The sequence below is a fragment of the Simochromis diagramma genome, unplaced genomic scaffold (genome assembly GCF_900408965.1).
Source record: "Simochromis diagramma unplaced genomic scaffold, fSimDia1.1 OVJJ01000612.1, whole genome shotgun sequence".
Classification (NCBI taxonomy): domain Eukaryota; kingdom Metazoa; phylum Chordata; class Actinopteri; order Cichliformes; family Cichlidae; genus Simochromis; species Simochromis diagramma.
The window spans coordinates 759,867-782,065 of NW_024387419.1; the positions used below are offsets into that span (position 1 = coordinate 759,867).

Genomic DNA, 22,199 nt, shown 5'->3' on the forward strand with positions numbered 1-22,199 from the left:
CTGTTGTTGTTTTGGGGGTTTGATATAAGTACTGCCTGTTATCAGGCATCAATAATTAATACAAAAACTCATGTGAATATATTAATTTAATAAACCGAAAGCTAACGCTGCAGTTAAGCTGAGATTCTTAAAAACTGAAACAGGTTTATAAACATGAGCAGCAAGGATGACAGTTATGAGATAGCTCTGTTAGGAGCATCAATGCCCTCAAATCTCATGAGCAACATTTATCAGCACTTTATAGCCATGTTGACCGAGCAAACAATGTGATAACACACAGTGCTGCACCAGCTGTTGGCACATGCGCGCACGCACACACACACAGCTGTAGCCACAGCCTAATGAGCATTCCAGTGTGGGAACACAAATATCCTCTTTTTAAGTGTCAAGCTGTCAACCCAAGGTCGTGTGTGTCTGAGTGTGGTGGGTCTCTGTATCTGTACTCAATCAGATAGCATAATGTATAGCAGCAGACTCCTGTCCTGCTCCCTTTGAACTTACTAATAATCTATGCGGCACATCACTCCTCTATTAATCATTTGCCTCTTTTAACACAACTCCTTCCTCGTTTTAGTTATTTTAATTTAGAGACACCTTTTTTACCACATGTTTTGGTGAAGAAACCAGGCATCCCCCTGTGCTTTAGAAGTTTTACAATTTAAGATCACAGTGATTTTAAGGAGCATGGCCACATGTAGTGAAACCAGACTCATCAGTGAGAAGCGGGAAAGACTGGAAGTATAAATGAAAACCACAAACTTGTTAAACGAAGCCAAAAACACAATTTTGTGCTGCCTCATGGCAATAATTAGCAGGTTGACACATTAAAGCATTTGTCATAAAGAAAGAAGAAAAAGAGCAGTGTTTTCCCCCCTGATTGCTTGATTTATCTTTAATGATATTGAAAATTGTGCTGGTTCTACTTAAAAATTTCACAGTTGAACAATAAAATATTTCGAAATTATGCCTGTGAAGGTTCTCAGTCATCTCTCCACCATTTGACCCTTTAGAACTGAAGAAGCTTCTTCCGAATCCAAATCCAGTTTGGATTCGGAAGAAGCTTCTTCAGGAGACAGACACTATCTCTACTTTTAAGATTAGGCTTCAAACTTTCTTTTTTGCTAAAGCATATAGTTAGGGCTGGACCAGGTGACCCTGAATCCTCCCTTAGTTATGCTGCAATAGGTGTAGCCTGCCGGGGGATTCCCATGATGCATTGAGTATTTCTTTTTCACGTTTCTCACTCTGTGTTAATAGACCTCTCTGCATTGAATCATATCTGTTATTAACCTCTGTCTCTCTTCCACAGCATGTCTTTATCCTGCCTTCCTTCTCTCACCCCAACCGGTCTCGCAGATGGCCGCCCCTCCCTGAGCCTGGTTCTGCTGGAAGTTTCTTCCTGTTAAAAGGGAGTTTTTCGCCAAAGTGCTTGCTCATAGGGGTCATACGATTGTTGGGTTTTTCTCTGTATGTATTATTGCTGGATAGTTTCTAGTGTGAAATTTGGCACAAAATGGTAGACCTTAAATATGACTGTTTTGGTCACTAGCAGGTTGCCAGTAGTTTGCATGGCATTGCAGACTTTTCTGTAAACACTCACCAACTACTCCACGCAAAACTGTGCCACGCAGAGTAAGTAAGAGTTGCGCCTCGCTGTTGAAACCAACACATTTCATAAGGTGCAGCTTTGACTTTGGAGGTGAACGTTCTACGGTTCTGTATCAGGTTTTAATACTGTGTTTGTAGGCATGTCGGCATCTTCCATCTCAACCTGTGTGACTATGGCAGTCTGTTGGAACACAGATTTTTCCCCACTGGCTGGAGGTTCCCAGGGGGCTCACCAGCTGACCTCTAGGCCCATGACTGATGCTTAACTCACTCACAAAGTTGAAAAAAAAAACAAAAAACAAACATGCTTTTTGGCACAATAACAGGAATTTAAAAATCTAACTTGCTATTTGAAGAATTTCAAATTCCAAAAAAAGGGAAAAAAGAATTATGTACATTATGCTATGCTAAACTTTGGCCCCCGTGTTTATCTTCAAAGCTTAAACCCAGAGTTTGACAGTATCACATTCATACTTTCTGTCTCCTTGGACAAACACTCTACCTTTAATATTAAAAATGAGATGCCTTAAATGGCAATATTCTCACTGGGCAACAGCAAAAATAACCCTGGAGTTTTTTTGGTAAAATTCATAGCTTAACTTGTGTTTACAATGTGGATGTCAAGGAAGTGTGCATATCTTGCTTGTTTCTGTGTATATACTGCTTCACGGCAGGTTAACGGTTTTAAATATTCAAATCAAATCCTCCTCTGTCAACTCTCAGGTCCAATTTCTCTTCTTGCCTCCCTCTATCTTCCTGCAATCCTTGCTTTCTTTTTCATCCTGCTCCAACTGACCTGGCCATGAAAACATTGAGTGCACATCCAGGCACTGACGCCACACTGTGCTCCATGGACATGTCTCCACAAGTCTCCCTGTGTGTGTGTGTGTGTGTGTGTGTGTGTGTGTGTGTGTGTGTGTGTGTGTGTGTGTGTGTGTGTGTGTGTGTGTGTGTGTGTGTGATATAGAAAGCACAGGCATCACCTTTTTCTCTTAAAGCTTCTCTCTTATGGGATCAAAAAAGACAAAAATGTTTTATGATCATGGTATCTTATTAAGCCCAACCAACTCTTGACAGAAAAAAGCCAGAACTGTTTATTTGCCTGTTTATAGCCAACACGTTTGATTCATATTTGTCAAGAGGTTATTTAACAGACATCACTGGGACCTTGTCATTTTAATTTAAGTCGCGTAGACATAAGGTTAAAAGCAACGCCAACTATATTCGTCTTCCACCTTCTTGAAGTAATCATGTGCATGCAAGCCTCTTCTTTCCTCATTCTCTTTCTCGTTTTATGTTTTACACCACTGTAAACACCTTACGTAACTTTGGAGATGTGCCCAGGCCCTGTTTAGATGCACGCGCACACACACACACACACACACCAGCTGCCAAAGAATCACTTAACTTGCAATTCTCATAAAAGGCAAAAAGAAAACCTCTGCTTGTGTCACTCTTGAAAAATCCATCCCACCCTTGAGTCCTGAAACTGACTGTAACTCGATTCCCCGATGTGGACCTGAAGCATAGCACACGGAGGGGGCAGGAGGTTAAAGAGAGAGAGGGAGATTTGTGTATTCTGGCAGTGGAGCCTGGTGTAGGGTGGTTAGTTACTAGTAGCTTTGAATTAAATCTAAATATTTGCAGTGACAGATTTGATTTTTCTCATCATGAACATGCGAGTGTGTGCAAAAGAGAAGTTAAAGCTTGAATGTCAGTCTCTCTCGCTGTGTGTCACACACACACAGACGCACACACACACACACTATTGCCCACACATTGACACCTAACCCCCTGTTATGCACACGTGCTGCACCCCCTCTGCACATGCATGTATTTCCATTCTCGTTAGGGCAACCACTGGTTCTTTAATGGTAACTTTAACCTTGGCCTTCACCAATAAAACCTAATCCAGTGTGAAAGGCTGGGGTAAATATACGGCTGATTTATGTACCAGTGAAACAACTGGCTCACCTTATTCAATCCTGTGATCCGAGTGTGCGTCAGAAAGGCCTTGGCAAGAACGTCCGAGGCCACACAGGGAGGTAACGAGACTTTTGCTTGTCTAGTGAAGTGCTTTTTGAAACAAGTTGCCAAACAAACCCCGTGGATCGGTTGCACTTGAAGAGCCACAGGCATCTTTGATGGGATGTTATTTGTGAATTAAATGGCCTACCCCTGTGCAGAGATCTGCAAGAAGTCAGATATCCAGCAGTCCAACAGTGTGAGCTGTAGACAGCAATCAAACACAGCGGAGCCCATATTAAATCAACTCTAAAATTGAAGGGACATTAAGTTCTTGCTACCAGATTCCCAGTTTAATTTTGGTGCGAGTGAATGTTAAACTGGTTGATTTGTCCAGTCTGCTCCTTCTACTTTCACCGTGTTATAAAGAAAACTTTTACGGCTGTTAAATTGAGAATTTTTTCTTTGAGACAGGCTGGGAGAAAAGTATATTTTTTAATCAATTTAAAAGATGGGAACAGCTACTTTGACATTACTGATTGGTTTGTTCTCTTTTGAAGTCTTAATTGTGGGATCAATTTTTTTTTCCAAACACAGCAGTGGCTTACAAAATGAACATCAATAAAGATTTGGACCTAATGGCTGAGATCATAAATTTGCTAGAAAAATGTTTACTCAGGTGATAAATCAAGTGAAAAGTTGGGTCATTTTCCCATGAATTTCTACAGAATTTGATTTCTATGGAGTTGCCCCCTGCTGGCTATCAAAAAGAATGCAGGTTTAAGGCATTTTAACAATAGCATCAAAAACTAAGATAGGTTTGTATCACTGTCACTTCTTTGTAAAATAACAACAAACACATCACCAACATTCAATTTTCATGTTATAAGAATAAACAGAAATAAAAACCGGAAATCCCAAATCCCTGTTTAAAACTAAAAATGATTTATTAGACAAATAAGAAACTTAATTCACATTTTTATTTTTTATACCTAATTTTGAGCCGACACACTGGACTTCTCTGATAAACAGAAATCAATTAAGTGTAAGATATATATATATATATATATATATATATATAAAATTTTAATAGTAATATAGAAACTTACTACTATTTTTTCTCTTGCGTTTTTGTAAAACAGTAAATTTGAACATTTGTGGAAAACAAAAATACTTATATTTTTGCATTAAAAATGTGAATTTTGATTCCAAAGTTTGTGAATACTGGTGAATTTTTAAAAAAAAAAAAAGAAAAAAAAAGACTTTTAGTAATTAGCAACAGTGTTAATTTAGGGCACCACTCTTACACTGGGTGGTGGTCTAATAAATGTGTGGAGCACTACAGTTTCTGATTAACTTCCTGTAAATATGTCCATCACCTGCAGTTTTATTACGTTTTCCCATGCTGAATATCTCAAACAAGTCGATCTAAGAACAAAAATGAACAGATTGCTTTTAAATTTAGCCGTTCCCTCAAAAACATCTGAGCGGGTGTTTGTTTGCATTGTGACTTCAAGATGTCAAACAGCTCAGCTCAGAAGCCAGCTTCTTGGCTTGGCTTCTGCTTTGACCTTTAACCTATAAAGTAACCTAACACTAATCTCTAATCAAAAATGTAAAGTAATTCTACACCTGAAACCAAAACTGTGATGGATACGCTGTAGGCCGTGGATTTTTCAGTATTTTTAAGATTTTTTCTTCCTGAGCTTGGAACCCATCTGTTCATAACACAGATAAAATCATGAGAACACATACATAAAAAGACACGCTTAAATCGCACAAATACAGATTACAAAAAGTGCTGATCTTTGGGGGTGAACAGACCACACACACACACACACACCCTAATGACCGTCCACAATAAGTAAAAACGACATCTGTGTAAATCTGGCCACACACTCACAGACACACACACACACCGGCTCTATTGTTGCATGTAAGGGTGAGTCAGACCCTATCAGTGAACCCAAACAATAATAAAGTGGACCAGTGAAGTTTAAGGAATGGAATGCCAGTCAGTCAAACACAAAAGCACAGATAACGCCAAAAAGCCCCAAATTTCACACAAATTTACAGAAATGGCATGAGAACCCACAGTCTTACAGGATACGGATCTGGAGGCTTGTGTGTGATAAAAGAAGTTTCCTTACAAAAATATGAGACTTGTAATTCACTGCATCGTAGCAAGCACAGCTTAATCTAATCTCTACCTCTTTCTCGGAAGTGAAGATTTTAACTTCAGAAAGTCATTAAAAGATATCCAACATATCTGACAAATTACTTGTTGTACAAAAAAGTAATTTCCTCATCTTAAGAACCCACTAGTAGTTTTTGTGAAATTCTTTAGAACCAAGTCTTCAGTACGTCATCATGATCGCTAACTTTTATCTCTTGACTGGATGAAACACAGATGATTTTGCTGTTAAAAAATGTATGTAACCTCCTAGGACCTGGCGTCCACATATGTGGACATCACATTTTGGGTTATTTAGACCAAAATACTAAATTTTGCTCATAAGTGGGCCTGATATCCACTTATGAGGACGTTATACTGCTACTGTTCTTTCAAAATTTTAAATGAATATCCTAATACGTGGCTCTTATTTTTCCTAAAAACAAAAATGGGGTAAAAAAAAATCTGGTAATTCTTTGTTTTTACATTCATCGGGCCCCAATATGCCCAAATATCAAAGAGAAATTTAAAATGAATGCTGTGGAAGAGTTCAGGTCTTAGGAGGTTAATGTAATTTGTAGAGCAGGTGAAGCTCAGTCAGCCACCCATCAATCCATCTATTTTCTCCTATTTATCCCACTCACAGTCATAAGGAGCTGGTGTTTATCCCAGCTGTCATAGGGTGAGAGGTGTGGTACACCGTGGACAGGCTGCCAGTCTATCATATGGCTATCATGAAGAAACTGGTAAACATTCACACCTATGGGCAATTCCACATTATCAGGCTCTCTAACAAGCATGTCCTTTGGACTCCAGACACAGGTCCAGTTCCACACAGGAAGGGCCCAGCGGGCTGGTGGAGTCAAGATATTTGGTGAGTTAAAAAATCGGATATATTAGCAGATATTTTTTTCTTTCCGATACATGAAACAAACAGATTTACATAAATTTCATACATACATTTCAAACATATTGTAAACAATGAAGTTACAAAGGGCCCTCTGGTGGACATACTATGGTTGAAGGGATGCCTCTTCTATTTCTTTATTACAGTTTTAAATATTCATTTATTAACAGTTATAAATGCAGATACAGCTATGTCTGCTGGACTCTTACCAGGACCTAACTAACCACAACACCAACAAATACAAACAATGGCTTAAAAGCCAGTTTCTCAAATAATATGCAAATTTTTTCTTGATTAACACACTAACAGGTTGTTAAAAACCAAAGTCGCATAAACTGAGAAAATTCTGATAAAAGACATTTGGTCTTATTTATTTATTTATTTAATCCCAGCATTTGGTAATCAAAGAAATGTTCATTAGAACTAAATATCTAAAATGTTTTAAGTTCTTTAAGCTCTTTATCACACCACCTCTGGACATTTAGCAAGCCACCGTCATTGTCCACTGTCACTGGTAAATGGTGATTGACTGATATTACTCATCGAGACCGATACTGGCCAATATTGAGGTTTGAATGATGTATCGGCCCAGACGAGTACTGTGGCATTCTAACCAATCACTGAACAGGCTTTAATTTAGTGTTTATGTCTTTACATGTTAACTCTTTAGGATGTGACTCTGCTAAAAGAGTTTCTCCTTCTAAGAAATGCTGCTTATTTCAAAGTAACGCTTCCAACATTCAGAGAACATGTATATTTATGCCTGATGCGATTCACTGTTTTGCTAAGCGTGCTTGATCCAGCAGCAAAGGACACAAAACGAAGAGCGGGCGCGCGACACACCCATGAGCTCAGAAGCTTCGGTGTTTATATGTGTCTGTTTGCTTGTATGTGAATGCCACAGCTGTGAGGCAGTGCCGGAGAATTCCTCTTTGTACGATGGTTATTGTTGCAAACATCTTTTGTCTTAAAACAACCAGCACAGGCATGGGGTGTAACTGTTGCAATTCAAAGAAGGGCCTGTTTCCAGAATAGCTGGCCTTCGCATGAGAACCGGGGGATTCCCCACATGCAATTCATTTAGTCTCTGTCCAGTATCATCTCTAAACTATTCCTTGTGCGATTTCCTGCTACCTCTGACATGTCAAACAAAAAAAGTTTAAAAGAAAAAACTCCAGAAAGACTAAAATCAAGTGAACTGCTTATAAAATAACCTTTTAAACCCATAACAAGAATCTCTATCTTGACATTAAAAGTCAATAAATCCTGATTATGGTAAACTGCTCAATTTCTGATACAGGATTGTTACTTTTATGCCAAGTGAGTCTAAGTTGGATAAGCACAGATCAGGTCACAGCATTAAAACCACCTGTCTAGGTCCCGTTGCTAATCTTAAGACAATGTCATGTGTTTCAAGTGAGTACCTTTCCCCATCACTACAGGGTATCCTTGTCTTTTTAACGTCTCTACATCCACTTTTATTCGCGACTGGTATTAAACTTTTCACTAAAATGAAATAAAAGCTGGACTCTCTGACTTGATGGGGACAAACAATAAAATACATGGTTTTATAATGGTTTTATGTTTTCACATGATGTCATCTTTGAACCACAGATAGGACCATTTCAGTCCTGCCAAACTTCTCTGACTCTCTTTGTCACTTTGAATGCAAACCTGCAATATCATGATTGAAAAAAGTGGCCATGAAGCATATCCAATGCAAAATGTCATTTTTCTTCTTCCATGCGTCACACGCTTACAGCTGTTGATCTCATATAGAGATAGACACAGCGCACCACTGTAGCAGATTTCATGCACCATCAGGATCATACATCAGTTTCCTTCTTCCCTGCAGACCAATATATGTGCACCTCCCACTGCAGTGTACCAGAAATCACAGGCAACGCTTCTCAACACATTTCCTTAATGCCAAAAATAAACTTCTGCTGTTTAACTAGCAGTTCTGACTGATAAGCCTATCTCTCCCGTATTTTATGCCCCCTCCTACACTCAAGCACCACCAGCAATGACTCTAATTGTCATCGTGTACTTTCCCCTGCTGGGACTAAATGAGCAGCAGCTCACTGACGCCACTTGTGTTCCTGGAGCACATGTGCAACAGAACAAGTCGCTGCAGTAGCGTTTTATTGATTACTAGACGCGTAAATAAAACCGAACCCAGTGGAAGAGGAGCCCACATCCACACATGCACCAGCGACGTCCATATTTCTGCACACATTCTTGCCCTACAGCTTCTCTCCACTTGCCGCCCTAACCAAATGCCTCCAATGTGTGTGTGTGTGTGTGTGTGTGTGTTTTGTTTTTGTTGTTTTTTTTTACACACGCGGGTAAGCTCGTGTATTTCCGTCTACCTTGACTGCTTGTAAATTCCGCGTTCCGTTGTTTAACAAGTCCGATCAGGCAAATCTGCCTTCCGAGCGCCCGGCAAGTCTAACTCCCGGGGCGAACTTTACTCATAAACCTAAATGAAGAAAAAAAATGTGTAAACCCGCTTAACTCTATAATAAACAAACAAATAAATAAATAAATAAACCAGCAGCAATGCTCCTATAACATTTCTTAATCACCTGCAGCAGCTCTGCTGTCAAATGCCTTGTTTCCCTCGACTTTTTGTGACTGTTATTATTATTTACTTATTTATTTTGCAATACTCCAAATACTGTGCACAGATTTTGGTGTGTGTGTGTTTGTGTATGTTTTTTTTTTTTTCAGCCTTGCAACAATATTCAGAGTGTGCATGTGACGCTGAGCTGTGAATTTGAACGCACATTGGATCCGTTTCTTGGAAGTTCCGAGCCCAGCGAGGACCTCTCACGAGAGGCTTTCTGGTAAATCGGGCCAACACAGGAACCACATGTGGCTCCAAATACAAACAAACAAAAGAGGGGGGAAAAGGTTAAAGTGAGTGGAAACCAGCTCTCACCTGTGATATCGACATATTCAGGTAGACAAAGAGTCCCGTGGTCGAAGCAATCTGCAACACTACCACCACTATCACCACCATAGCCACCCACATCTTGGACGGCGTTTCCCGGCGCGCTGCCGCGGTCGGCCCGCCTGCCGGGACCATCATGTAGGTGGTTGATTCGCTGCTCACCGATCTGAAATAATCCTGTTGCTGTGCGCTCGGAGTGGCCATGGCATTCCCGACGCATGAGTGAACCATTAAAACCAAGGGAGCAGCGAAACGACAATAGCCTCCACAGACCTGAGCGACTGACCGAAAATTAGAGCAAAATTAGATTTCCATGAGACGGCAGCTGCCAGCGCAGCTTCTCTCTCGGAGCTCAGCCCAGCGGGAGACGGAAAGGGAGGACAAGAGAGGAGAGGAGCGCGGGCAAGAGAGGAGAAAGACCTGAAAGTTAAAGTTCGGATGTGTCCATGTCCGCTCAGCGCTCAGCTGCCGTTTAAAGCGGGGCTGGAGCCGCAAAAGGAGGCAGAGAGCACAGCGGAGAGGGGCTGGTTTAACCTCTTCATCACCCTGGAGCTGTGGAGGAATTCGCTCTCTCTCTCTCGCTCTCTCTCCCATGCACTGTTCTTTCAGTTTCAGCGCGGACTCTGCTGCCAAATGTTTCAAAAACACAAACTAAGACAGAGAGACTAACTTCAACTTCAAGGGTTCATTATTTCCTTAAATTTACTGTTTCTTACTGATTTTTTTTAAATCTACCTTTTAACATTCACACACGCACACATCATTTTTAATGATCTGTGGTGTCCCTATGTATGTACTGTGTGCAGGTCTAGGCTCCTGGGGGACTCCCATGATGCATTCTTCTTCAGTCACCTTTTTTCACTCACTATGTGTTTATACACCTCTGCATTTAATCATTAGTTATTATTAATCTCTGGCTCTCTTCCACAGCATGTTTTTGTCCTGTCTTCCTCCCTTAATCCTAACCAGTCGTGGTAGATGGACGCTCCTTCCTGAGTGTGGTACTGTTGGAGGTTTCTTCCTGTTAAAAGTGAGTTTTTCCAATCCACCATTGCCAAAGCTTTGCTTGTAGGTGGGCAAATGATCGTAGGGGTTTTCTCTGTTTTCTTTATATTATTGTAGGGCCTTTATGTTGTTGTGATTTGGGGGCTGTATAAATAAAATGTGAATTGAATACTGTGTCTAATGATGTATCAGAAGAATACAAGATGTTTACACTGATGTCCTTCAGTATGCTATACAAGGTGACAGATGATAGATAACTCAACCTGTAGCTGGTACATGTAAGTAGCTTCCTGTTTCATCTAGAGCAGCGGTCCCCAACCCCCGGGCCTCGGACCGGTACCGGTCCGTGAGTCGTTTGGTACCGGGCCGCGAGAGTTGAGGCTCAGGTGTGAAATGTATGGTTTTCAGGGTTTTTATCGGTTTTCAGCGTTATTTTGTTATCGTTTTTATCGTTAACTCGGTTTTCCTGGGTCTTTTCACGTGTGTTATGAATAAATCTTCTTTTTTCGGTACCGGTACTAGTTTTATTTTGTTGTATTTATCCGCGACACCTTAAAGGCCGGTCCGTGGCGCAAAAAAGGTTGGGGACCGCTGATCTAGAGGACCAGGACACCTGCCAATACAATGCTGAAGGCCATAAATGAATAAATAAATAAATAAAAAGTTAAAAGTTTTTGGACATATCAACAAACGGGTCAGCTGGGTTAGTAACCTGCACTCAAACTGTATGGCGTGCATTGCACACAGACACAGACAGCTGCTTAATAGTGTTGGCTACAGCTGAATCCACATCCACACAACTGAAGCAACATGACAACATAATAACACATGAGGTAATAATAATAACAACAATGATTATTATTATTAGCATTGTCATCCTACAATCAATAAATAAATCAGACATGAATAATAATTCTTTATTTTATTATATTCCACTGTATTGTAAATGATAGTTGACATTATCTTGTTATGTAGTTTAAGTTGCGTTTCTTATTATTTCTCTGCGTTAGCTGCCTGCTGGTTTGGTTGTTCCTGGTTTGATGAGGAGGAGGCGGTAGGCGAAGCTGCTTAAAGTTCAGATGTGAATTTGCAAAGTTGATTTAAACCACCTGTCACAGATTGAGGTGTGTTGCACTGGGTTTGGTTATTGTTCCTCCACTATGCATTTATCCTGTCTACTGGTGGAAGAGTGAGTTTGAGTAATGCTGTTTTTAATTGACTTTTGGTGTGATGCGATTTATGTCTTTAAATAGCTTAAAATTATATCAAAAATTGTATTTTTAATATAATTTCAAAGTAACATAAAACACACTTTTTGGCCTGTGCATTTTTACCTGTGTGTGCTTTGACTGTGTGTAAAGTACAACTAAAACAACACATTTCAACTCATCAAAAGTGGATCACAAATGGTGTGCTGTGAGGAAAGGTGTGCCCTGGTCTTTTGTTATGAAGATCCTGTGATTAAAAAAAACATTTTGACACCAACGGGGAGATTGATGATCAGAACACATTATTTTGCCGTGTGCAGCAAACCACAAAAACCACTGGTGGACTGGTGACTCATCTCCGAAAGATTTTTTAAAAAAGAAGGCTGTCAATAGGAGCTCCTGCAAAAGTCTACCTGCCTTTTGGCTTCAGCTGGATTGTTTTGTGTTAATGCCAACACCGTGTCAAAAGCTTAAGAGGTACTTAGGCAACAAACATCTCTTCTGAAAGTAAGTAGGATTACTTCTATAGAGTGAGTATAGAGTGAACCAGATTCTATAAAAAGGCAGTGAAAGGAGAGTCTGAGTGCCATAGTCTATTAAAAAAAATCACAACAAAAGACTTGTTAAGATTACTGTGGAAGCTTGTTTCCATAACTGCAAAAATGAAAAATAAAGATTATATCTATATATATTTTATGTTCCTGCTGTTGTGGAAACAAGCATCCATGTATACTCCACATATTTACCAATCCATTTTGATTTATTAACTCAAACATATGAGAAATAACTTGAAATTTCAAAAATAACTTGAACTATAAGCAACATAAACAAGATTCCATAGCTTATAAGCAGGGCACAAAACAGAAAAATCAGCATGCAGACTAGATGAGCTTCCAATAAATAGATAACCTGCTGTACATCCTGAGTCACAACCTAGCAGAGAACTGCCAGCTGTAGCCTGCTGTGTCAGCATCCATCTGTCATTAAAAACTGTCACACTTTCATTCGTGCAAGACATTTAATTCAGTTCAAATCAGTTTTATTTATTTAGTGCAAAATCACAACAATAGTCACCTTAAGCACCTTATATTGTAGGGTTTTTACCTTACAATATACAAAACAATACAAAGAAAACCCCAACAATCAAAACACTATGTGTCATGGGCCTGAGTCTGGGAACCCAGAGCTCATGTGTTTTTTGGACTTGTTTATATTTTTGATGGCAGGTGTGTGCGTATTGTGCTGATGTCCCTGTGTCCCTGCTGCAGGTGTGCGTGTTGGTGTATCCGGTAGGCCGGTTTACAAGCACCATCAGGCCCGGCGAGTGTGCCCTTCCAGGTGGCTGGCCACACCCAAGGATGATGACACACACTTTCAGCTGATCAGCCTCATCGGGGGGAGCTACTTAGCAGTGTGGCTCAGTTTCCCGGCAAGTCAGTCTGAGTGTAAGCTTGTCGCTGTGAGAGTGTTCGTACGTCTGCCTCTGTGATTTATCTCAGGAGGACTGAAAATGAGAGGGTAGCGAGCACGGGGTGAACGGTCACTAGGGAGAAGACACGGCACGAGAGTCGGGGAATAAAGGGATTTATTGTTGTTGTATATAATTTACTTCACTGTAAATAAACTCACAGCTTTCATCACACAAAGTTTGTTTGGGTCCTACTTCCCCACATCCCCACGATCTGCCATCGCAGTCTGTGACACTATGAGCAAGGTATTGGCAACAGTGGGAAGGAAAAGCTCCCTTTTAACAGGAAGAAACCTCCAGAAGAACTAGGATTGGGAGGGGCATCCATCCGTCTCAACTGGTTGAGTGTGAGGAAGACTTGACAAAGATGCTGTGGAAGAGAGCCAGACATTAATATATACTAGTATTTAAATGCAGAGTAGCACAAAAATGCAGTGACATTCAACACAGGCTAAAACTAATATTTGTTTCAGGCTGTAAACATGTTTACTTACCTCTCCTGTAAAGTTCTTCACTTTAACATGGAAGTCTCGAGTCAGCCTATTGTGGCCGTTGGATCTTGTTGCCTTAAATACGCAGTCTTTCTAATGATCTCATGAAGGTTCTCTGCTTGTTGAGATCTGGAAAGACCAATCAGATTGCTGTTTACAAAAACCTTTCAATAATCACACACACACACACACACACACAACTGAATCTTGTGGTTCCAACTTCTCAAACCTGAATTTTTGCCCATTACTTAGTCTTCACTAATAAATATGCTGAAACAGATTGATGAAATAATGTTTTTCCTTTTCTGTCTTGTAATCTTTGTATTCTCTGAGCGGCTGTCTGAGCCACATTTGTGTGCATGTCTGTGGTCTGTTCTAAAGCTTTACCCTGTCTGAGAGCAAATATTTACCCAACGCCCCCCAGTTTATCTGTGCAGCCACAATTATATATTTTAACATCAGTTTCCAAAAACATCACAGAGCAGCGTTTGGGTCTTTTCAGAGATGTGACCTTTGGGGATGATTTTATTAGGGTCTGCAGTCAAAATGTTGCATAAAGACTCCATCCTGCTTTAAATCACCAATGTCTTGGTTGTCTTTCTTATTGTCTTTGGAAATAAAATCATGATTTAGTGCATATCTAAAGCTTTAGTGGACAGTCAGAAACAGTGTTTGCAGTTCAGCTCTAAACAACGCCCTTTGCACACTGCCACAAACAGCTGCGTGTGTCTGTTCAGCATCAGAGCTGTTTATCAATGATGGGAGGCAATGAGTTGACAAAGGAGGCAACCTTGGGTTGCTGCCAGTTGGAGAGCAACACTTCTGTTTTTAAAACTTTAGTCTGAAGAAAAACTGAAACATTTTCAGGACTGACCTCCGAGGATGTTTAAGCTAGAGAAACCAGAGTCGGAGGCACTTCCCCGTGTGTTTCGTTTTTCTTTCAGTTTTGTTGCATTGAAGAATAGATGATACTTTTATGCGTGAAACTCTGTAGCAGTACAATCTGAGAGCGTTTACTGCTCTCAATGCCACTTTTTCTGGGAAAAGCCTTTTGAAGATTGGAAGTTGTTGTGATGTGATACAGAAGTGCCAGAGGTTTTAGAACCAGATGTAAAAGCTATTCATTCCAACTGGGACATCTTGCTGGGACTGAAAAATCTCAGTGTCCAAGAAGACTGTGATGTACTCCGCAGGTGAGACCTAATCAAATTTGAAATGAAAGAAATAAAAACACAGATGGTGAAAGAAGAGCCAGATTCTTTCCATGTCCACAAAAATGGTTGTTATGATGGAGGGGACACTGTTTTGGGTTTAAAAGTTAACCCCTGGTGGGCTGATTCTGCCACCACTGTGGGAGGTGTCTTTGACTGGATGATGTTTCAGCACTGCAAGGTCATGGGTTTGACCCCACATGTAATAGACAGCACCTGCACTGATACACATGCAAGTCTCGGACAAGTTGTAAGTGTTGAGATGTGCAAGTGATTCAGCCTGGAAACAATGTGGCTGGCATGCAGTACAATCAGTGTAGAATGGATATTTTCAAATCACTTAAAATCCAAGTTAAACTTTGCCAGAAAAGCCAAGAAAAACTGTCCATAACTGTCAGTTAGGGCAATAAAGTGGTAATGTCCCTTATTGTTCTCTAATATCTGCCTAATGTTTAAACTTATGCAATACTAACATTAAAAAAACGAATACTGGGACAATATCTAATCTTTTTACCTTCTAAAAATACCTTCATTTAATTTGGTAACAACTCTGACATAACGTCATGATGCATTACGGTGGACTTAACTGTTTCCAGAGAAAGGCGATCTGGACCTCCTTGTCTCAACTCACTTTTGCATTCATTTTTTAATAGTGACCCTTGGGAGCATTTAATGCAGCCTGCAAGCATGACAAGGAAAGAATGGGCTGCTGTATGTATTCTTCCACAGTTCATGTGATTCTATGATGTATATTCAGAGAACAAGAAAGCATTTCTCTTTAGTTTCAGGTTATTCTTTCTAAGTGATCACAAAAGTCTACAGCTTGATCCAAACTTTGAGAATGTCTGCTCCTTCAGATGAAACTTTAAATTTGACCATTATTTAATGTTACATATTTAGAAAACTCCTTAGCTCTGATTTGTTCACAATTGTCATTCATGTAAGCAGGTTAGATTACATTCAGCAGTAACCTCATACAAACAGTTTGTGAGGAATCAAGGTGAGTCCAGACTGCTGCACCTCCCTGAGCCTGCTGGAGGTTTTGTCCTGTTAAAAGGGAGTTTTGACTTCACACTGTCGCCAAAGTGCTTGCTCATATGATTATTGGGGTTTTCTGTTTTTCTTTGTATTATTGTAGGGTCTTTACCTTACAATATCAAACGCCTTGAGGCAACTGTTGTTGTGTTTTGGCACTATATTAATAAAATAAAATTGGGTTGAATTAAATTGATTACTACTGTCATCGCGCAACAAGTAAGTTGGGCGCTTTATGTGTGAAGTTTGCATGCTATCCCTGTGCCTTCATGGGTTTATGCAGTTCAAACACTCGCATGTTAGATTAACTGGTGATTCGAAATAGATGCAAATGTCTGATTGTTTGTAGTAGCCACATGACTGACTCATGACCTGTTCAGGACCTCTTGCCCTATGGAAGCTGGGATGGACTCCAGCCCGCTGTTGGACAAGTCAGCAAGACAACTGATATATGTTTATTCAATTTGGAAAAAAGAGGAACAAAGTGCCAACTTTCCAAACAGCTGGAGTATTTTCACAACCAGATGGTCAGAGGAAAAGAAAAAGAAAAGTGTTTAAGCATCAGTGGATACCATGCTAAATTGTCTTTTGTTTTTTCAAATATGGCAGTACATTTTTCTGATGAAAAGCTGTTTAACTTATCAGCCCTATTCAGCAGGGGTGCAACGATACACAAAATTCACGGTTTGGTTCGGTTCGATACTTTGGTGTCACGGTTCGATATTTTTTCGATACAAAAAAAAAAGTTCATGCCTTTTTAATTTGTCATTTATTAAAATTATAAATATATATATTAACTCAAAATTACAGTTTTTAAATTTAATGTTGCTGAAACAACAAAGTAATAAAAAAAAAATGATCGAGAAATCACTCATCTTTGGAAAAGAGAGTTTATTACAGGGAAATGTCTCTTTCCAAAATAAAAGCTATACTATCCGCTTCTTCTGGGCTATATTCTCAGCAGCATATTAAACATATCAGGTCCCCATAAGGAGAATCATGTGCTAACGGCTGTCTAAATGACTCGGGTAAAGTTTGTAGCATGCTGCTTGTTGTTTTTGTCTGCTTCCACTTGTCTTTGCACTAGGATGATGTCGGAGTAAATGTGCAGTCATATTCGTTGTGTTCCCACTAGTGCTGTCAGCGTTAATCTCGTTGAAATGACGTTAACATCACAACACGGCAAATCTCCGTTAACGAGCTACCGCAGATCACCCCGTGCGTGGGGGGCCAACACGTTAACGAGCAAACTGCGCTAACGCACTAGCTCCCACCCATGTAATTGAGCATTGCGTGGCACATCCAACATACTGTTTTACTTTAGTCCATGACTCGCTTACCTTCAGGGTCATACGTCACACTTAAAATCATCTAAGAGATTTTCATGAAAGTGTCTGCCATTGAAATAAACACTCAAGTACTCCATAAATCTAAAAATCTTATTATTAAAGATATAAAAGATTTTAATTATTGCAATTTTGTTTTCCTTTTCTTAATTTTAAAATTGGAGAAAAAAACATGGCTACGCCCTTTCGACACTAGAGTCCAAACTGCATCGAATTTGCAGATGACACCACGATCATTGGTTGCATTTCAGATGGAGACAAGTCTGGTTACAGAGCAGAGATGAGAGCCCTGACATCATGGTGTTGGGACAACAACCTGCTGCTCAACATCAGCGAGGCCAAAGAGCTCATTGCAGATTACAGCAAACTGCGGGGTGGAGAGCACACCCTCATTCACATCGACAGGACAGGGTTGGAGAGAATCAGATGCTTCAGGTTTCTGGCGTCAACATCAGTGAGGACCTGAGCTGGTCACATTACATGGATTTGATCACAAAAGCAATGAAACAGCTCTGCTTCCTGCGGTGGCTGAAGAGGTTTGGCATGGACTCTAGAATACTCACCAACTTCTATTGATGCACCATCAAGAGATTTCTGTCTGGTTATATCACGACCTGGTAAGGCACTTGTAATGCTCTGGACCACAAAGCTTTATGGAGGATGGTCAGATCAGCACACAGATCAGCAGTTTTCCTTTTCTACGTGCAATATTGAGAAACCTCTGAGACCAAGAATTTTAAGGTGTTCTGCTTATTAAATCATATTTATCACATAGAAAGCAATGTGTGTGTACTGAAGGCATCAAATGCTCATTTATTGCTTTAAATTTAATTGGTGACAGTTGCAAATAAATGTTATCTAATTATACTTGGCCTTAATGATCACAAACTATCTGAAACAAGCAGCTGAATTATTACTTGCACATATACAGACCTCATTATTTGAAACTTCTCTGCTTGATTTTGAGAAATCTTTCTTGATTTATGAATACATTGAGTATTTGGTGTTCAATCTTACGAACTCATTGGTGATTTTCTTTCATAAGAAATGTGATAACAGTGTAAAACCCCAAGTTTTTCCTAGTTTTCCCCAAAATGCTTATCTTGGTGCTCTCTTTTTTTTTTTTTTAAATTAATTCAGGGTTCATATACAGCAATGGCTTTACCTTCCATAGACTGAGACAGCTGCAGCAATTTATTTACTACTAGGGTATACAGAACCCCCCTGCTATGCCTCCTATGTGTATCATTACACTTCTTCCCTTTTCCATCTCTCCCCTCTCCACCCCCCTTCTCTTTCTGGCAGCCAACCACCTGACAACACAACAAGCATTTCTCCAGATGTGTGTTTCCTCTGACACCACAGCTGTCCACCCAGCCCTGCAGCTTATCTATGCGCCTGTGTGTCAGTGTGTATATTTGTGAGTGTGTCAGTCAGTTAGCGTCCCGTGGTAGGAAAACACAATGGTGATCAGCAGTGGGAGTTAAAAGTTCAGAGTAAGCATTCCATGACATATTATGTATCAGAGCTGAGGGACTATCACATACTGCTGCAGCCAAGCCAGCGTGTGTGTATTGTGCTCTCTTTGAATGTGTTTCTACCTTAAGTCAGCAAGTATGCTTTGCACCTTTTAGGTCCAAAATCTTCAGTTTCAGTTTTTTAAAGGCCAAAATTTTTGTTTCGATGACCGAATACATCCCTAGTGTCTGATTAAAGGAGCCCGATAATGTCCATTTCTGTAACTGTTCAACATCACAGAAAGATTAGCCAGCTGTGTGGAGGTGAGAGGAGTTTATTGTTGATGTGCTTGAATGCTATATCACCAAGGCAACAAGGCCAAGAGACTTTAGTAGTAGCTGTGTCAGGCATTTAAAATTGACATTAAGGCAACAAAATATGCTAAAAGGTTTAATCTACCTTAGCCATCTCAGGAGGACTTTAGATCTCTGTGGAGTGGGGACACAGCAATAAAATTCTTCTCAAATTTCATCCAGGAGACAGGCATTTACTCTATGAGTGTTGGACAGGCCTGTAGAAGCCCCTTGACCCATTAGCAGGACAAGTATCTACTCCTTTGTGCAAAGAGGAACAGGATGAGCACTGCCAGAGTCCTACAAAATGACCTCCAGCAGGCCAATGGTGAGAATGTCTCTGACCAAAACAGGAACACGAGGGTGTCTGAGGGCCTGTCATCCTCTGCTGCTCACTGCTTGGTACCACGGAGCCCATTTGACATTTGCTATTGAATACTAAAATTGGCAGGTCCAGCACTGGCACCCTGTGCATTTCACAGATGAGATTCTACAGTTCTAGGCAACTGCACCTTGACTGCCATCAGTTATCTGGATGACCCATATAGTTGATTCTGGGACAGTAAAGAATCAACTTTGATTTTTTGATTTGATTTTTTTGTACCTTGATGACTGACATGCTTAAAGACAAATTTTTGGACCCATTGTCAGACCCTACAGTGGTTGGTCTCGGATTCCTCCAGATGCACGACAATGTACATTTACAGACTGACATTTTACCAGAAATGAAAGTTACAACAGATAATTATTTTTTTAATGCATAATAGTGATGCATTCATTAGTCTTTTCAGAGCTTTTATTCATGATCTGAGACTGAAACAATAAGGTATGCTTGTGGTTCAGTTGTGCTCTGGAGGTTGCTTTACCAGATGTTGTTCTTTGCCTCAAAACTTTGGATCTTTTTTGCCAAAAACAGAAGTAAAGCTTTAAACTTCTGAGACTTTAGGTGCCCATCGCTGGTTAAAAAATACCCCTTCACAGGAAAAAAATGTTTTCTACTCTTATGATTTCTGGACAAAAGGCCCCAAATGTAGGACTCACAAAACAGACTTGAAGAATGACACAAAAAAAAAGGACTTTAAGAAAGTTCAGTACAGGGGACCAAGAAAGTCACATTCCAAAACAGGAAATAAATTCCTGTTTCCAAAAGTCTTTACAAACACATATAGCACACAAAGCATACCAAAGTGTGCTTTCACACTTGCCAAAATATCACTTAGACCTTGGAGGCGGTGGTCTCTATAGGGGTCCGAAGAAACTCCAGAGCAGGTTGTTTGTGGTGTGAATGTGATCAGACCCCAATCCAAACTAATTACTGTATTTTACAAGCCTTTGTATTCTCACTGTTGGAAGCTATTACAGATGTGTAATAATCTGTAAAGGCTAGCAGCTAGCCATGAAATAAAGGTAAGTTCTCTGTGTTTTCCAATAGCCCAGAACTCAGCACCTTCTTCCTCTATTTACTTTTGTTGCTCCTGCCCCAGACACATCTGGCCAATTAGCAGGCTGAACATTCTCACGTGGTTTGTAGAGCTGCATTTTAGTTTGCTTGGAGTTCACTTTGACTTTTCTTTGCGTGAAAACACCCAACCTGACAAAACTGAGGCTGAGAGTGGAGACACCTGGGAAACTAGACGCGGCTGCATTAAATAAAGTGATGAGACAAGGGAAATATAACTAAAATAAAGATCTGTGAGACAAAGGATTGTCAAAATAAAACAGCAAGTAACATAACAAGGAAACAACACAGAGATGATGACTTAAAAGAAGATATTCTGGAGGATAAATTAATAAATATAATAATAAATAATGTCAAAACATAGTAATTCTTCTCTTCTAAGTAGACTCTGAATACTAGAGTGAAAGGACACCTCCAGAGTCACAAACAGCTTCTTCCCGTACGCCATTAAGACTATTAACAAACACTAACCCCCACACCCTACAACTGCCCACCCACCTCACTCATCTGAGGCATAGTCTGAGTAACCCTCATCACTCAGGCCACTCACACACAGACTCCACTCAGACCAAGGCTTTTCTTTTCTTTGTATATATTTCTCTTGTTTTGTATCTATCCCTCTTCATCATATATATTTATTCTGCTTGCTATTTAATCCTGCTGTCTACTATTTATATTTTATTCTAGCACAGTTGTTGGGGAGCACTCACAATTTCATTGTACATGTACAATGACAATGTGTTCCATTCTCTTAAGTAACTCCATAACTAAAACTCGTTTATTACCAGAAAATCAACAAAAGAACCCAACAAAACACAAGGATCATGACATCTGTAGAATAATGTATAAGTTGGGAGTGAGACCTCTCTCACTGTTGAGACAACATGGCACTGATGGAAAAAGGACACCTCGTGCATGTCTGAGAGAGGGCATTGTATTTGAAAATAAGAGCAGACTATGACTTGCCAGGAATGAGGACGTACTGGTTTTCAAATATTTCCATCGTCACAGAAGCGACTGACTGCCTTCTTACTAGTGTTGCCTGAAAATGATAAAAGCACTAAGTCTTATGTCTGCTGTATGTTAGTAATTTGTGCTCGAACTCTTTGTTAATATGTTTATATCTCATCCAGACAAGTCTGTAAGTATTAACATACAGACCTAATTGGGGGTTTTTTAGTGGAAAGAGAGAAACATGCTTCATATCATCTGCACATGTTTGGGTTGTTTATTTTATGGTGGGGTTTTTGTGTGCGTGTTTTGTGTTTGTGCAAAATAAAAGGGAGGGCGGAAGGGGGTCTGAGTCTGTTTGTGTGTCCCACTTACCTAGTTTCTTGAACCAAAAAAGTGTGTGAACTCAAACAGCGGTGACTAAGAGGAACAATGAGACTCTTTATTCAAAACAGCACTTTAAAAGTTCAGCAAAGATTTTCTTGCAGTAAATTTGTCGATCTCCAACTGTGTTTAAGTAGTTACTGATTTAAAAGGAAAACAGAGTTTTTATTCGATTCCAGGATCGCATCAGTGTTTGGTTAAGACCTGTGGCGCCCTGTTTT

The 22,199-nt window shown here is 40.0% G+C and overlaps 1 protein-coding gene and 1 long non-coding RNA gene across 2 annotated transcripts in view; one reads left to right on the forward strand and one right to left on the reverse strand.

Moving 5' to 3' along the window:
- Positions 1 to 10,095, reverse strand: part of tnfsf10l (TNF superfamily member 10, like) — a 77,223-nt gene extending 67,128 nt beyond the window's left edge. The window contains exon 1 of the mRNA XM_040012519.1: positions 9,598 to 10,095. Coding sequence (XP_039868453.1) covers positions 9,598 to 9,840 — 243 coding nt within the window. The 5' untranslated portion in view covers positions 9,841 to 10,095. The remainder of the gene's footprint in view (positions 1 to 9,597) is intronic.
- Positions 10,096 to 10,289: 194 nt separating this feature from the next.
- Positions 10,290 to 13,468, forward strand: LOC120721884. Its single transcript, XR_005693282.1, has 2 exons — positions 10,290 to 10,639; positions 13,091 to 13,468. It is a non-coding gene; the product is annotated as an uncharacterized LOC120721884 (long non-coding RNA).
- The last annotated feature ends 8,731 nt before the right edge of the window (positions 13,469 to 22,199 follow it).